Source organism: Pavona decussata, unplaced genomic scaffold (assembly GCF_977016875.1).
Source record: "Pavona decussata unplaced genomic scaffold, jaPavDecu1.1 SCAFFOLD_16, whole genome shotgun sequence".
Taxonomy (NCBI): domain Eukaryota; kingdom Metazoa; phylum Cnidaria; class Anthozoa; order Scleractinia; family Agariciidae; genus Pavona; species Pavona decussata.
The window spans coordinates 4,695,659-4,712,692 of NW_028145439.1; the positions used below are offsets into that span (position 1 = coordinate 4,695,659).

The 17,034-nt window shown below is 38.3% G+C and overlaps 3 protein-coding genes and 1 pseudogene across 9 annotated transcripts in view; all 4 read left to right on the forward strand.

The window, feature by feature from the left end:
- LOC146487482 (putative skeletal organic matrix protein 5) overlaps positions 1-2,606 on the forward strand; it is a 57,430-nt gene extending 54,824 nt beyond the window's left edge. For both annotated transcript variants that reach the window (XM_085088143.1, XM_085088131.1), the window contains 2 exons: positions 1,327-1,465; positions 1,852-2,606. In XM_085088143.1, the coding sequence (XP_084944269.1) occupies positions 1,373-1,465; positions 1,852-2,373 (615 nt within the window). In that variant the 5' untranslated portion in view covers positions 1,327-1,372 and the 3' untranslated portion in view covers positions 2,374-2,606. The remainder of the gene's footprint in view (positions 1-1,326; positions 1,466-1,851) is intronic.
- LOC146487481 (putative skeletal organic matrix protein 5) overlaps positions 1-17,034 on the forward strand; it is an 88,939-nt gene that overhangs the window by 66,933 nt on the left and 4,972 nt on the right. Inside the window, exon 1 of one of the 4 annotated variants that reach the window (XM_085088462.1) lies at positions 15,999-16,121. The exons of the other annotated variants lie outside the window; for them this stretch is intronic. Coding sequence (XP_084944588.1) covers positions 16,040-16,121 — 82 coding nt within the window. The 5' untranslated portion in view covers positions 15,999-16,039. Of the gene's footprint in view, positions 1-15,998; positions 16,122-17,034 lie in introns of those variants that run through there. 4 annotated transcript variants of the gene reach the window in all.
- The window catches only part of LOC146487485 (putative skeletal organic matrix protein 5), a 139,891-nt gene continuing 132,666 nt past the window's right edge, over positions 9,810-17,034 (forward strand). The window contains exon 1 of one of the 2 annotated variants that reach the window (XM_085088324.1): positions 9,810-9,879. In XM_085088324.1, coding sequence (XP_084944450.1) covers positions 9,823-9,879 — 57 coding nt within the window. In that variant the 5' untranslated portion in view covers positions 9,810-9,822. The remainder of the gene's footprint in view (positions 9,880-17,034) is intronic. The other variant, XM_085088318.1, reaches the window with a different exon arrangement.
- LOC146487486 (putative skeletal organic matrix protein 5) lies at positions 12,808-13,824 on the forward strand (annotated as a pseudogene). Its single transcript, XR_014857798.1, has 2 exons — positions 12,808-12,943; positions 13,299-13,824. The product of XR_014857798.1 is annotated as a putative skeletal organic matrix protein 5 (transcript).

Below are 17,034 nucleotides of genomic sequence, written 5' to 3' on the forward strand. Positions count from 1 at the left end.
TAGTTGTAATTCGGACTCGCCTGGATTAGCACTCGCTACCTGCGAGGCAGTCTACTTCCTTGTTTTTCTTGATTGGTTTTTTTAATCAACTTGAATCAACTTCCAAAAGTAGATGTATCTCTGTTTTTCATTAATTTATTTATTGGTTTGTCTACTTATTTGTCCATTTATTTGTTTATTTATTTATACATAGTTGTTAATTTAAATGTGTTACAGGACTCATTATAGTCTACCACTTGGGGAAGTAACTTGAAGAAACATAATTTAGTTATCATGGGTAATTTAACAAAGGATACTGCTAAGTGCCAGAATCACGAGGCTACACAATTTCTCTGATCAAGCAAGCGAAAAGCCAGGAAGGTATTTGGCTTGTATCATCACACAAGAAACTGATACGTTGCTTCCAAGTCCAGAAGTTGAGAAATTGTTTCTACAAAAGCATTTGTCCTATGCTAGTGACGAAACTATGGAAGAGGTTAAGCTCTCATTACATTGACGAGAGAACATGTGAGAGTTATTTCCAACACTTGAGTTCCTTGACACAAGACGGGAGAAGAATATAGTGAAACAGAGAAATGCGCACGAGAGAATTTGAAAAGGCAGTCAAGGCCTTGGCGAGGAAGCAGCTCAGACTGTATTTGTAACAACAAGGTTTCGAAGTCAGCGGAAGTAAACAAGAACTAGCTGTAAGGCCGGTTTTGAGTCTCGAGCCACAGGCGTGTTGGGACGAAGTCTGAGGTCGAGAGTACTCCTCAAGAGAATGTTAGCACGCCTTTATCTTTGGATAAAAGCGATTCCTAGCAAAAATTGAGTGATTAATATTCTATATCCAGTGAATCATCAAATGCTTCTGAATCAGAAGAATCTGAATATTATTTAAGAGTGGCTTTGGGGTATTGTTTGTTCCCGATGAAAATGTCAGGCAAATTAACTGTTTAAACAACACAAGGACCTGTTAGTAAATAAGAAAGTACTCTCAATACTACAGTGAGAAGCGTAACAACACATAAGGAGTTAGGTTCGTGAGGGAGGGGGGTTGTTGTTTGGCATGCAATGGGGTACATATTTAATTTCTCGTCTCCCTCTTTCCCATTTCCCAACCCCCTCCTCCCCTCCCACTCCTGCTAATTGTTTCCCAGTCCCTAAACAGGAAGACAGGAAAAAACTCCATTCAGTATCGAATAGAATGCTGACAGATATTTAAGAAAAGATCGTCATTTAATATAAAAGTATTGTTAGGTACTTTTGTAGAAAGGAATAAAAAAATTTTGTAGCATTGCCAAGTCCGTTATTTTATTTTATATTTTTTGATTTTCTTTTAATCAGGACGTCTCAAGGAAACAAAGCTTATTTACTTCAAATACCATCTGGGATGGTTCCTGTGTACTGTCACATGTCAAGCCATGGGCTAGGAGCATGTGGAGGAGGCGGATGGACACTGGTCATGAAAACTGATGGCCATAAGGTATCACATGACAACCAACAGTTTGTTGTATTTAGGAATATGCACATCAATATATTCTTGATCCGTATATTTGAAAGAATTGTGAAAACTTCTTTTGTACCTTCACGAATTGTACGAGATATCTGGATACTTTGATACAAATTTTTGAGCGTTTACTCTCCGCCGGGAAATCATTCAAATTCTGCTTTCTTTAAATACTCGAAGAATGTTTATGAAGGTTATGAAAGAGATTCGAGAAATTCCAGAATCGGTCAAAACAGATTTTTCAAAGCAAACTTTCGACACATTGGTGGAAATGGGAATGGTTTAACTTCCTTTAATTTTCCTACTCGTTTTATTTATTTATTTATTTATTTATTTGTTCATTTATTTATGTTTTTACTCAGCCAACGTTTCACTTCACTTCCAAATTCTGGAGCAACAAGGTCGACTTCAACCTTCAAGGAGGAAAGACTTTGTTTGACAAACATGAGACAAAGCTACCAACCTACTGGAACACACCGTTTTCTAAGATCTGTATCAGTATGAAGATCGGACATCAGACAAGATTCATTTTCATCACCAAGCACGCCACATCGCTGCACTCACTGATTGCTGATGGTAATTACCGCGCCACCTCATTGGGTCGAAACACGTGGAAGTCGCTTCTCGGTTCTCTTGCATCCTTACAGCCAAATTGTAACAAAGAAGGGTTCAACGCTGTGATTCCAGGCGATAGCTTTAGACCCAAAGCCAGAATCGGCATCATTGCTAATGAACAAAATGACTGCAATACTCCTGATTCCAGAATCGGTTTTGGTACTGGAGGAAACCCTTATAACTCCAACACGTGTGGAAACCAGGCTAATCACGGAGGAGATAACGGAGACAAGGACACCAAAGCCATGGGTTACATTCTGGTGCAGTAATAATCGCAAGGAACTGAAAAACTGAACTTTGTCACAAAGGCCATAAGCCATAAGTAAAGTATAGAACAAAGAAATGTAATCCTTCGATAAGAAAACAGCTTTTTTAAGTTTTAAAAACAACAAACGCAACAAAAAATTGTGCTGGTTATGTTTTTCTGTACTTAACCAAGAAACATGGATGCAGTGTTGATTAGTTTCTTTATAGAAGAAATAAAATTGGTGATGGGACTGACTTGAGTGGTAAAAGTGTTGACAGGAAAGAGAACAAGCAAAGTATTTGCCCAACGCAAGAAAACTCAGTTTTGTGAGCCAACCTTCTCAACTCCACTGGCCTGCCAAATGATCCCAAATTCACTCGAATCAACTGTCCATCCAATTCTTTCCTCCAGAAAATTAACTAAATAACGAGAACTCGCTTGTTAGGGTGTCTAAGGGGTTACTTTTGTTTCTTATCGATAGATCGAGCGATTGATTCACTCTTTTACGGCTCGGTATTTGGAAATTTTGATTTGAATACTAAATGGGGATTCTTTGGGAAAAAAAGGCCTAAACTAAGAGATTGAATCAGTTATATATAAAAATAGCAGCTGGTCAGTTCGCGCAAATTTCGTGTGATGGGGGACGGAAGGGGGTTTAGCCTACCCAAATCCTAATGTTCGTTAAAGATTTATAGTTTCCGTCATCATCGTATGAGTATGACGATACTCACAGGACAATAACTTTTTCGCAACATCACGAGGCTTTTTGCCAAATATTCACTCACAGTAAAAATACTTAGCCTCGCTTTCATAGTTAGGATGAGACCCTTTTATAACAGAGAGTATTCATTGACGTTAACTTACCCACTCCAAAAAGGATCAGAAGAATGCCTGTCCACTGCATTTTGGTTTTGATGCTGCTGCGTTTAAACGAACTGTTAAAAATGGTCACAGGCTCAAAGTCTACATACTATATCACGTGTAATGCTAATTCAACTCGGCGTGTGACAGGTGCACCTTATGTATAGACAGGCATTAAACGTTTTTACGAAATCGTATGGTTGTGGACTCCTTAAGGTCAAGCGGAAGAGATGAAAATATTGTGTAGACGACTACTGAACGTCATAAACTTTATTTATAAACAAAAGGTGACACTTTCATAAAAAAAACAATGTATAATTTGCTTGGGTGCATGATCTCGTAACGAGGCAGGGCTGCTAATTAAGTGGATATTAATTAACAGTATTGACATTTAAATTCATCTAGTAATCTTCTCTGCCAGAAAAGAAATAAGACAATCAGCTTGTAGGTGAAAGCTCAAAGGGCATGTTGGCTTTGAGACAAATGTTCAAATTCAGGGGAAGGCATTGTAGGATGTGAGCAAATAGCTTATAGTAGCGAACCAATCACAGCGCCGAATTAATATACAGTGGTTCTCCATGTATTAAAAGCTGTGATCAGTAGATAAATCCCTTTATGTGGCGGTTTTATCGGAGGATAATTTCCGAAACCAAAGATTGTCCAAAAACTGAATAGTTGGCCGAGAAGCGAGGCTTTTTAATCATTTGGTAAAACTCAATTTATCTGAAGAACTTTGCTTTCCTGGCTTCAACACGCACTTCACATTTAAAAGAAAAACATGTTGCCCCGAGCGGGACTGGAACCGGTAAAAGAAAAACATGTTGCCCCGAGCGGGACTGGAACCGGTAACTAGTCGGGCGTGATATAACCACTACACTTGGGAACTTAAATAACCACAGCGACAACGCCGCAAATCAATAGATCTAATAATGAGGAAAAAACATCGCTCTGCACGTGCGTTTTAAATTTTCGTACATTTGTTTTCCGTCCTTTGCAAAACAACATCAAACGACAAAATTTAAGGTAGAACTCAAACGACACGCCTTCCAGCTTGGTTCCTGGGTAGTTCGCCGTTTTTGTTCAAGTTGAATACGTTGAAATACAAGCTGCCGGGTACAACCATGATTTGCGCTATGCGAAACGTGGAAAACGTCACCTGCTCCTAAGCAACTCTTTACAGAAGCCCGTAACAGGTACAGCGGAATGGTAGAATATCTGAGGGAGTCGGACTACTACAAAGCCAAACTTGAGCAGGCAGGCACTATTCAGCTATTTTTAAAAAATTGTTGAGAGCTTGTTTGCTTCAAGATTTCCAGTTTTGTCGACCTTTCGTTTGGTTTGGCGACTTATGACTCGCTACATTTCTTGGTTGATAATTTCGATGACTATTACATTCAATATATGACAAAGGATATCGAATCGTACTGTTTTTACGAATTAGAGAGAACCTCGGGAGGCTTCACACCCCCTGCCACAAACGAGCCCATACGATGCCCTCACTTGTTCCCTGGGTTCATGAACTCTTGCTGTACTATGACTCAGCAAATTATTAAAACACTTTCAACGTACTTTCAACAAATCTTGTCCACTTGATCCAACACCAACTCATCTTCTAAGTCACTGCGCTGATTATAACAGACATTATTAATAAATCCTTATGCTCTGGTGTATTCCCAGCTGTACTTAAATAGTCTTTAGTGCGTCAAATTTTGAAGAAACCTGATCTTGACAAAGATATTCTAAAAAATTGCGGACCTGTTGCAAATATTCCTTTAATGGCCGCAGTTATTGAAAAGGTAGTTGCGGATCAAACGTATTTCTACTTGGAGACAAACCACTTATTGTCTGCTATGCAATCAGCGTATCACAGACATCACTCCACCAAATATGCCCTTTTTCGAGTTATGAATGATGTACTAAACCATTGATCTTCGTCAAGACGTTGTCTCTATAATGTTGGGCCTTTCAGCTGCTGTCGACACCATCGATCACACTATTCTCAAGGACAGTCTCAGCAATTGCTTTGGATTTTTATATAATGAGTTCAAATGGTTCTCCTCTTACCTTAGTGGTCGGTCTTAATCTGTCACAATAGTTAACACAACATCGAGTGACTCAGTCCACGGCATGTCGAAATCGGTATTCGTCAGCGGTCTATACTAAAATATCTTTTGTTTACTCTTTACGTGGTTCCTTTAAAAGATATAGTCTGCGCTCATAATCTTAACAGTATGTGGCGATGACTCGCAAATATACATTACCATTAAATCTAATGATCAGTCATATTCATCAATCACCCAACGACGATGTGTTAGCCATGCTATGACATGGAACACTCACAATAAGTTACTTTGCAATCCTGATAAAACAGAAGGTATTCATTTAGTTCTCGCTTTGTCAGGCATCCGATCATTAGAGATTTTTTGCTTGGTGATACCATTGTACATCTGTGGGACCAAGTGTGTACCCGCGGTGTTATAGTGGACAAGGAACTCAATCTTAGCCACCATCATCACTTCAACGTGACGCAACAGTCTTAAGTTGGAAATACCACCTTTTAAATCGAATATAAAAGCATTCTATATCTTATAGAGGTCCAGTTTTTTGGAATCATTTGCCAATTGATTGTCGTATAGCGAATAGCGTGAAAAGTTTCTCCAGGATGATTAACAAACTTACTTTGGTCAGAGACATGGACTTTTCTAATTTATTCTGTAGAAGATAGCTCCCCCTTGAAAGGAGTTTTTAGGTCTATCATTTTAGCATTTATACAATACCATCAATTATTGATTACTTGTTTATTGTAAATAGTAAACTTTGCTGTTATGTTTATACATATAAGAAGGCATAAGTCTTATTTTACTTTACAATTTTATTACAGTTATTGTTTATGTATCTTTAATATTATTTACACGACCCCACAAGCTGCATAGCTTAAATACTTATCGTGTCTAAATAAAGGTTTTACTTACTTACTTACTCACTCACTCACTCACTCACTCACTCACTCACTCACTCACTCACTCACTCACTCACTCACTCACTCACTTACTTACTTACGTGCAAGAGAGCTACATTGCCACTACGATCAATTGCTCGCCTGAGGAAATAGCTGTCTAGAGGCCACCTGAAAATGCTGATTAATGCACTGATTTGTTGTGTCCCGTTTAAATTACTCTAATAGTCATTACCGTAGCTTACCTAGGCGTGTAACTGTTAAACTTCAAATCATTCAGAATTCTGCAGCACGCCTTGATCTCGTGGAAAAGACGATCTGACCGTATAACTTCAGTCTTGAAACATTTTCATTGGCTTCCGGTTGAAACACGCATTGTTTTTAAGGTAATGAATGCTCTTAACTTGTAAGATTCTTAATGGACACGCTCTTGCTATATGACCTCTCTTATTACTAAATATCAACCAAACCGTAAGCTTCACTCGTTCACTTCACGTTCCGACAGTCAAGACAGTAACGTATGTATTGAACCTACTTTCTCTTTTTGCGCTCGAAAAATATGGAACGCGCTACCACAAGACATCAAATCTTCTGAAACTTCCTTAATTTTCATATCTTGCCATAAGACTTAAGAATACATATTGTGCATAAGTTATATTTTTGCCATAGCTTACTATCTATCTACCTATTAGTTATATACTGACCTATTTATCGACCTAAAATTTATTCCTTGTAAGCAAAGGTTTTAGTAATAAATAAGCAGGTAAAAATCAACGATAAATCGAACGACGCCTCGGAGTGGACATCATGACACCATTTTCAGGTTCAAAATGGTTAGAATAAACTCTCAGCAATAGTTCGCTGAAGGTTATCATCGTAAACAGTTCTGTAACGTTACGCAAGTGGTTTGGCTAGATTTGAGTCTGATTGGACTTTAAGAGATGGTGTGAATTAAGGGAAACATAATTGTTCTCTGTTTCCATGGTGAACTTGACTGAAGAGTAACAGTTTTTAAGGACCTGAAGAAAGTAGCCGCTGATATTGTGTCCACGCCTTTTTCCAACTCATACATACATACATACATACATACATACATACATACATACATACATACATACATACATACATACATACATACATACATACATACATACATACATACATACATACATACATACATACATACATACATACATACATACATACATACATACATACATACAATATAATTCTTGACAGAAGTTCAGGCTGTCAAGAATTATAGATTGTTCTTCAATCAAACGAATTGAGCGCTCTACGAAACACATTCTACCCAGAATACAAGTATTTACATACATACATATCAATAAATAAATTTAAGATAGAAAATGTTACATTTTCTTATCTTAACATTTTCTATCTTGACTGTGTTACATTTTCTATCTAAAATTTATTTATATTTCGCTCTGCATGTTTTTACATCTGGCACTCCTGCGACTTAGTGAAGCAATCATTGTATTGTTTCTTTGTTTACATACATATATATATACATACAATGCCATACATATCCTTAATTTATTTAAACACGATAGGGTTTAAAGCTCAGAGCTTGTGGGGTCGCGTAAAAATAATTACAATATGGAACTAGATTAAAATAGTGATAATATTACTTACAGAACACAAAAAAGAGACTATTCAATTAGTTTTTAAGAAAAAGAAATGTTCAAAGGAGTAAATGATTTACTTCATTTTCTCCTTACAGTCCAACAGCGCTTTGTTACCTCGTTTTCTTTGCTTCCTTCGCGTCCTTTCACCGTCCAACTAGGCTGAAGTTGCCACCGACAAATGGGTTTTGCCGAGGATATGGCTAAATGTCCGCTAACCTGTTTTAGCAGTGTGACGCCTTCGCTCTTCTTTCTTCTTTTACAAAGGGTATCAACGGTCCATTCTGCTGTTTCTCCTTCACTCACGCTTTTTCACACCAGGATGCTCGATTTCATACATGCATAACAACGGCTTCTACAATTAGCAAACACCTAAACCAATTTTCTTTTTTCTTTAAAATAAAAAACAACAGATAAACGATATTTCTTAATTACGCAATATTGCATTAACTAAGTTTTCTAACATGCTGTGCTAACTCTAAAAATAATTTAAAACACCAGCACATTACGACATACCACACGCTAAAATGATAAAAACAAACTATAACATATGAATACTACAAAAATGCGAATAATGTAAAATTTTTATGCAGATGTTCTCATTAATAAACAAAACAGAACAATATTTAATATCTTGGCTTTTCGTAGTCAAAGAATAGGCCTTATCACGGTTTTCGACACCATTAACAGGCTTGAAATAACAGTGTTTGTATGGAAATCCGGTGTCAAACAATTTTCATAAAACATCGCTTCTGAAAAATTCATGAATTGGAAACTTTTGGCACTAGGAAAAGGATTTTAAGAAAAAAATTTGAGGAATATAGCTGTGCCAGAAAGCGTCCAGTCGTGTTTTGAATTGTCCATACATTTCCCTGTATTTTTTCCCCCGAACGATTTTTAGTAGCCGTTCACTGCTAGTTCACTATACAGAGAAATGTATGGGAAGTTCAAAACACGACTGGACGCTTTCTGGCACAGCTACATCCTTCAATTTTTTTTTCTTAAAATCCTTTTCCTAGTGCCAAGATGTTTTATAAAATTTATATGACATCGGATTTCAATACAAACACAGTCAGTTTCAAGCCTGTTTGCCTACTCGTCAAAATGGCGTCGGAAACCGTGATAAGACCCATATGCTTTGCTGGTAAAAACTGGATCATTGAATCGAAATACAATTCCTTGGTAAGTTTATATAAAAAAAATCACTAGCGCTTGTTTACTGATATGGGATGATTATAGCCAACTCGGCGCCTTGCCTACAATAGTATCATCTCATAACAAACGCGAATTATTTCAATTGTTTTCTTAAAGTAAACGATGCTGGGACGACATTCAATTCTCGTACTGCAATTAACATCATGATTTCCATGACTAAGGACGGACGTTACAAAACAACATTTCATTGGGAACTATAAATTTTGGGAGTTAGTTTTCTTCGTTTCTTCTTGGAAGTAGAAAATGTGACAGAGATGCTATATTAATTTTGTTGAGCAGTTAATTGCGACTAATTAAAGAGGAAGTGCAAACAGTCTGTCTACCCACGAAGCTGACATCATTTAGCAGGTGAAAAGGAAGTTCTTTTCTACGGAAGATATTTGACCAATTTGGCGCTGCACGCTCAGTCTCTTATCGTCCGTTATGGCCAAATGGTGGCTAAATACTCTGGCCTTTTTGGAAAGTTTGAGCTTACTTTTATTCGCATTTGTGGTGGCAAACTCTGACTTCTGTGGTGCTGTTTATGAATCTCAACTTAGTAAGTAGACTAAAGATAATCACTCTGTTATGTCCTTTCTTTTAGTTTGTCCACATGCAAACATGAAATGATTCTATTTCTTTTTCTTGACAGATCATGCTCTAGTCGGCCACGCTATTAAAACGACTGTTGTTGGTGACGAGTTCGAATGCCAGCTAAAATGCATTGCCAATGGTAGTTGCAAGTCATTTAACGTGCACCCAAGCAGGTTCCAAAGCAAACCGCTGCATTTGTGAGGTAAACAACAAAACTCGGCAGATGAAACCAAAAGATTTCAAACCGAAGAAAGGATCGACATACTATGGCTCTGTAAAGGTAAGACTAACCAAAATACTTACGAGTGGGGTTGGAATGTGTCATAACTAATCAGGGACCTTAACATTTGAATAGGCCTACAAGATTAAGGAGACAAATTCCAAATATCAAACCACTGAGAACGTACGCAGAACTCTCTCTCTCTCTCTCTCTCTCTCTCTCTCTCTCTCTCTCTCTCTCTCTCTCTCTCTCTCTCTCTCTCTCTCTCTCTCTCTCTCTCTCTCTCTCTCTCTCTCTCTCTCTCTCTCTCTGCCCAAAAATCGAGGTTATTTTACTAGTTCATTTTATTTATTTTTTATTTTATACTTATATTTACTCTTTTTTTGCATAATCCCTCTATTCCTTTCCTACAAAAGAATTAATAGGCTATTTAGATTTATCGGATTTGAACGAAATTTGGCCGCAATGTTCGTCGCACATCAATGCCCCAAATTAGTAATAATAATGATTAATAAAAGTTTATTTGCTGGTGGTTCCAAGATGTGTCGGGCTTAGTATATGCAATCGTATGAGGACAAATTTTCACGCGTATTTTCAAAGTTTTCCCAAATTGCCCGAATCGCGCAGCGACGAGGGAAATTTGCCAAACTTTTAAAAATACAAGTGACAATCCTCAATTCTACGAGGACTCATTGCGATTACGCGTTTATAAAATAAAGGGCAAAATGTTCTTAAAACTATCGAGGCACTTCGTAAAACACTGAGCCCCGGCCTGGCGTAAATACACTTACCCGCATAAGCAAAACAAACAAACAACTCACATGCTTCTTAGCGTACAAAACGGCCGTCGATAAAACCCGGAACATGGAATATTCCGGAACATTCCGGAACATCCCGGAACAAGAAAAAAAATAAAGATACAAAAATAATAATAATAATAAGTTAAACAAAAATAAAGAAAAAACTGAAAAAAAAGTGTGTATATTTATATAAAATGAAATTACATTGTATCTGAAAAAAAGTAGGTGGAGGTAGGTAAAAAGTAGGTAGAGTAGGTGGAGAGGTGGGACGGTAGCATAAATGGGGTGTTGGACTGACCACACTGGATGAAGGCGCAAGAACCGTTCCCGCCATTTGCAGCACGTGCTTATCTGATCAGTTCCGGCTATTTTCAGTGGATTTTATCTTAAAAACAAACAGGCCTAACAGGAAATTTTGTTCATATGAAAAATAGTTATAAGCATAGAGAACAGCTTTGTAAAAGCAAACAATCTACAAGGAACCGCACAACGAAAATGCTGCAAGTATACGCAGGATCTGTGAAAGATCTAATCAGCCAAAAATATAAATGACTCAAATTTCTGCAAGGCTGATCGGACTGCTTAGAAAACCTAACACGACAGCGACATGATAGAGGTTGCCGCATTCTGTTGATTCTCGGTTTGGTCTCATTGGAAGGGAAGAGAAGTTTTCGTGGCTTTCGTTCGAGAAACGGGTCCAAGCTCCCGAACGACCAACAAAGGAGTACAAATACGGAACGTGAGGCCCTAGGCGAAGACGGCGGGGAGCCCGGGAGGGTTTTGGTAAAAAGACTGCGCGAACGACTTTTAGCTCCACTCCGAACATCAGGAAATTGATTCTTTGGTCAGCCGAGCCGGAACTGATCCAATTCTGGCGTAGCGGGCGATAAGCACGTGCTGCAAATGGCGGGAAAGTACTTGCGCCTTCATTCAGTGTGGTCAGTTACAACACCCCATTTATCATAAGTACGTAAATTATGATCATCCGGGTGAGTGTAGTCCTGAGAAGGACTGTTTGTGGTGACTTTGACTGACGTTTCGACAACCTGAGCGGAAGTCATCTTCAGAGTCAAGTGAATTGTGGAACGTCAGTAGGTGGTATATATACGTCTCTGGTTGTTAACCTGATTGGTCAACGAAGTCCAGATGTTATTGGTCGTTTGTCAGTAAGCCGTGATGTTATTGGCTGTGAAGACTGTAAAAAGGGATTGGTGCGTTTCGATCCGTCTTTTGTTAGTTAAAAAGTCCGTGGGTCTATTGTTAGTAAAATGTCTATTGTTTGTTTGTTTCGTTGTTATTGTCAATAAGTCGTTTGTATGGTGGAGGTAGTTGTAGGCAACGGTTGAGTGGCGTTTGTTCTAAGTTAGTAAACCAGCTTTCCAGAGTGAGTCGTTGATAGTAATTTGTACAGTAGGTAATGCACTTGGCAGAGTCCCAGTCGATTCTGTGGTTCGTTTGTAAATGGTGCTCAGCAATGTGATTGTTGATATCACCATTTCTAGTTGCTCGTTTGTGTTCAGTCAGTCGTACGTTTAAATTTCTGCCGGTCTCACCAATATAAGTGGCCTGGCAGTCGCAGCATTTGATCTTGTAAACTGCTCCCTGTCTGCGGTTAGGTTCGTCTTTGTCCTTTACTTTCGTCAGCAGTTGTCGTAAAGTGGTTATAGGTTTGTGAGCTACACGGATATTGTAAGGTTGTAGAATCCGTGCGATAGTCTCAGCAGTGCCCCTTACGTAAGGTATAGTTACAGTAGTTACGGGTGTCGCGTCGTTGTTTGTGACGTTAAATTCAGTGTTCTTATAAGTGTTACGTCTAACAAAGTCCTTGTTGTAGTTGTTCTTGTTGAAAACATTGTCTAAGTAGTTGTTTTCGTCTGCGAGTCTGTCAGGTGCGTCACAAACCAGTTGTGCTCGCCTTGTTAAGGTCTGTATAGTCGTTGCTTTGTGAGAAGTAGGGTTGTAGGATGACTGGTCCAGTAGTATGTCAGTATGTGTTGGTTTCCTGTAAACCGTAGTACTTAGTTTGTTGTCGTTGTTGTTACGGGTAACTAAGCAGTCTAGAAAAGGTATTTTACCATTTTCTTCGATCTCCTTAGTAAATTGTATGTCAGCGTTCTGTCTGTTAAGGTGTTCGTGAAAATCGTCAATTTCGTCTTTGTGTACTGCTGTAAAGGTGTCGTCTACGTAGGTCCCAAGGAAACAAGGCTTATTTTCTCCAAATGCCATCTGGGAAGGTTCCTGTGTACTGTCACATGTCACACCATGGGCTTGGAGCATGTGGAGGAGGCGGATGGACGCTGGTCATGAAAACTGATGGCAGTAAGGTATCACATGACAACCAACTGTTTGCTGTTAATGTAGTATTATGGACATCAATCTTTATATACAAAAGAAGGTCAGGGATATGTTCTTTGTACCTTCGCGAGCTGTACGAGATATTTGGATTGCTCAGTTTAACATTTTGACCATCCGCTCTCCGACCGGAAATCGTTCAAAATCTACTTTCTCAAAATCCTTATAAAATGCTGATGAAGGTCATGAAAGTGATTCGAGAAACTCCGAATTCTTTCAAGGCTGATTTATGAAAGTAAGCTTTCGGCTATTGCTTTTTAAAGGTGGATATGTGAATGTTGTAACGTATTGTAATTTTCCTACATGTTTTCCTTTATTTCCATCCAGCCAACGTTTCACTTCAATTCCACATTCTGGAGCAACCGGGACGACTTCAACCTTCCAGGAGGAAAGACCTTGTTTGACAAACGTGAAACCAAGCTACCAACCTACTGGAACACATCCTTCACCAAGATCTGTCTCGGTATGGAGATCGGACTTCAGACAAGATTCATCGTCCTCTTCAAGCGGGCCAACTCCATGTACTCACTGATCGCCGATGGTAATTACCACGCAACCTCACTGGGTCGTGACACGTGGAAGTCACTGATTGGATCGTCAGCTTCGCTGCAGCCCAACTGTAACAAGGAAGAGTTTAACCTTATGTCTGACAGAAGTGACCATGGCAAAGCAAGAATCGGTTTCCTTGGTAATAACGAAAACGACTGTGCAACTTGCGACTCCAGGATCGCGTTTGGTACTGGTGGGTTACACAACGTGGCCAACACTTGAGGAAACGAGGCTACATATGGAGGAGATAACGGAGACAAGCACATCAAAACCATGGGCTACATTCTGGTGCAGTGATAGCAACATGGAACTAAAAACTGAACTTTGTCACTAAGGCCACAAGCCATAAGTAAACTATAGAACAAAGAAAGTGAATGTAATCCTTCGATAAGTAAATTAAAGTCTTGCCTTTCAAAAACAGCGAACTAAACATAGAAAATCTTTACTGGTTATGTTGTTTTGCACTCCACCAAGAAACGTGTGTGTAGTTATTTTCTTTACGTACGAAATAAAATTGGTGATGGGACTGGCGTGAGTGGTACGAGTGTTGCCAGAAAAGAGAATAACTAGGGATATTTTATTTATTTATTTTTAATGCAAAGTATTTGCCCAACACAAGAAAGTTCGGGTTTTGTGAGCGATTCTTCCTAACTCCACTATTAACGTATGACCAGCAGCTCAACTCTTTGCTTTTTTTTATTGCTGTTATTGTTTCAGACATTTCACTCGTTGTTGCATGTCTAGCAGCTTCTAGCATTTAGGCGGCTAAGAATTTCTTGCTTCTTGCCTCATAGAAACCAATATCACGTCTGCAAGTAATGTTTGCATGCGTACACAAAAAGGGGTGCATTTTGGGAAATTCAAGTTGATCTATTTCGTGTTTCAGCACCAATGCTTCGTAGTTTACAGTGGGCCACTGTAGCACTAAGACAGCTATTCAATGAATCCAATTATGCTTTTAGTTTTGATGTTTCGCTTGACATGAACTCGTATACCACAAACACAGCAAAGAATGTGTAGCCGCTTTTCATCCAACTTGACACGTGTGCGGCTAAGCTTATCGGTATCGAAACATCCGATACCAGTATCGATAATATCGAGTCCTCAGTATCGATATTGCCTCAGCCTTACTTCTGTTGAATGTTTATTAGCTTACAATCCCCTACACTTCAAGCAGAGATCCTTTTTTTTTTTTTTTTTTTACAACTGCCATCTTTATTATAAGTCATGCTCTTACAAATGTTCTAACTGGTGTTACATTTTAAAAAAACTCTTACTAGTAAACATGCCATTCACTTTTCTATTTATGCTGTTTGTAACATGTTAGAATGAACATAAGTGTTTACGATAAGTGATTTAAGTGATTGAGTTCAATGACTATAATCGTCGGATATTCTCTTTCCAGGACCATCTTTCTCAAATCAAAATCTTTGCGCGACCTCGTCAATGGAAAAAGAATCATATGAAACCCTTCCACCTCAATCATGGATGCAATTATTCTATTTTTAGATAATGGTGTCATAATTTCCGTTGACAGCACTTTCATCCCCTCCACCCCGGTGATGTCACTATCTCTTTTTTAGGTTATGTTGTCATCGTTTCCAATTACGTCATCTCTACCTATAACGTCATCGACGTTAATTCATTCCACCGCACATTAATGAGAATCCACCGCAAAAAACTGGAAACCGTGGTCCCTACCACACTACTCAGCTTTATGCAGATCACAGACATATGTAATTTAAATGAAAATTGTTTTTGAACACCTTAGAACTTCCTCATAGATGGTCTCCAATTTTGACATGTAACAAAAATCCTGCATCAGCAAAGACAATATAAATCTGTCATTTTTCTTTTTCACACTTTTAGCTGCATATATTACATGTTCACGATTTTATTCATCACTTGTCAAAGATTGCAGACCGGCAATCGAAAGCTCGTTTTATCCTTTTTTTTTTACTTTTAACTAGAGAACCTTTAAACTATTATATTTACATTGTTATTGATTTTTTTTTTCGGAAAAATAAAACCTGCAGAATTTTCTTTCCTTTGTTTGTATGAATAGAAAGATCACATTAAACTGTAACTGAACCTCTCCTGAGGGATCTCTTTATCTATAAATAAACCAAATTGATCCATTCATGCTCGCCCTCCATTCATATGACTACTTATTTTTACTCTTGCATTAAATTATTTTTCTTTTCTTAGCAGCTGTTGTTTTCTTTCATTGTAGCCGCGGCCCTAAAGAAGACTAGTCGTGAGAAACAATATAGGCAGGAACTTGCATTTAATTATTAATTATTGTTAATTTGAAGAACGAACAACAAACGTTCCATGCCAAACTGCCGTTAAAAGGGTGTGAAGCACACTTAAATTGTTTTCTCAGATTCACGCACAATTCTCCAGTACACGAGATTGCTAGTTATTACACCTGTACAAACAGTTTATTAGCTGCTGTTGGGCAACTTAGCACTGGAGTGGGATTTTATGCCAGAGGGTATAACAGTATTGCTACCATCATGGTTTTGAAATTGATTTTAGTGTTTTGGAGTGCAATCCAATTGTTCCCGCGGATCCACGGGCAATTCTGCAGTTCACAAGGTTGGTTCATTCTGTTAGTTAGTCATCGTTCAACACCAGTAAGGTTCATTGTGATCATGGCCTGGATGATTAAACGATGGGTTTTGAAACTGAATGAAACTTTATAAATAATACCTTGCAATCCTTGTAATGAGTTAGTTAAAACTTTTTACAACTAGACCGACAGTTAAGATTTTGAAGAAACTACTTCTGCGTTAACTCTGGTAAATTTTTTTCTTGAAAACTGCAACGAATCATCGGTATAGCGATCCAAAAATAGGTTGTTCGCAAAGGGCAATTTGTCGAGCAAGACTTTTGCGCACGAAGTTCCGCTTGATGATCACGTTTTGTTCTGCGTGTTACCATCTCCGTGCTTAAACAAGTTTCTACACCGCAAACGTAGACGCCGGTAGGGTTGAATGCTAACACGGCCAACTAAATCCTAGTCTTATACTTGAGACTAAAGCAAACTGGATGGTAGAAGAAAAAGTTTAGTACCAAATGAAAACCTACATGGCTCAAATTGCAAATTACCGCGGGCGGCAGCTCTAAATTTTAGCAGGTGATAATGTAAGTATTTTTTTAGTTAAAAAAGGAAATCCTTAACAAAAAGCCCGAAACAATTGTCTGTAAACCTTAGCTAGAAAACGTAGTTAGTTTTCTTAGCTTTCAATACCAGTTGTTATTTTATAATTTTCTTATGTTAGCCCGTGACTTTTTAACGTAGAATGAGATCTAGAAATTAGGTTCGTAGTAAAGGTAGTAAAAGTAAAGGTAAGACTACCATCGAAAACGTGAGTAGAATGTCATAAAATCTAGCAGGTGGCTTACTGACATTGACAGTAATGTACATGCTAATTACCTTTGGCTGATCTTGTAGAAAAGTTAGCACGGAGAACTTTAGTGATGTCGATTGAAAGCTTCCCTTTCATTT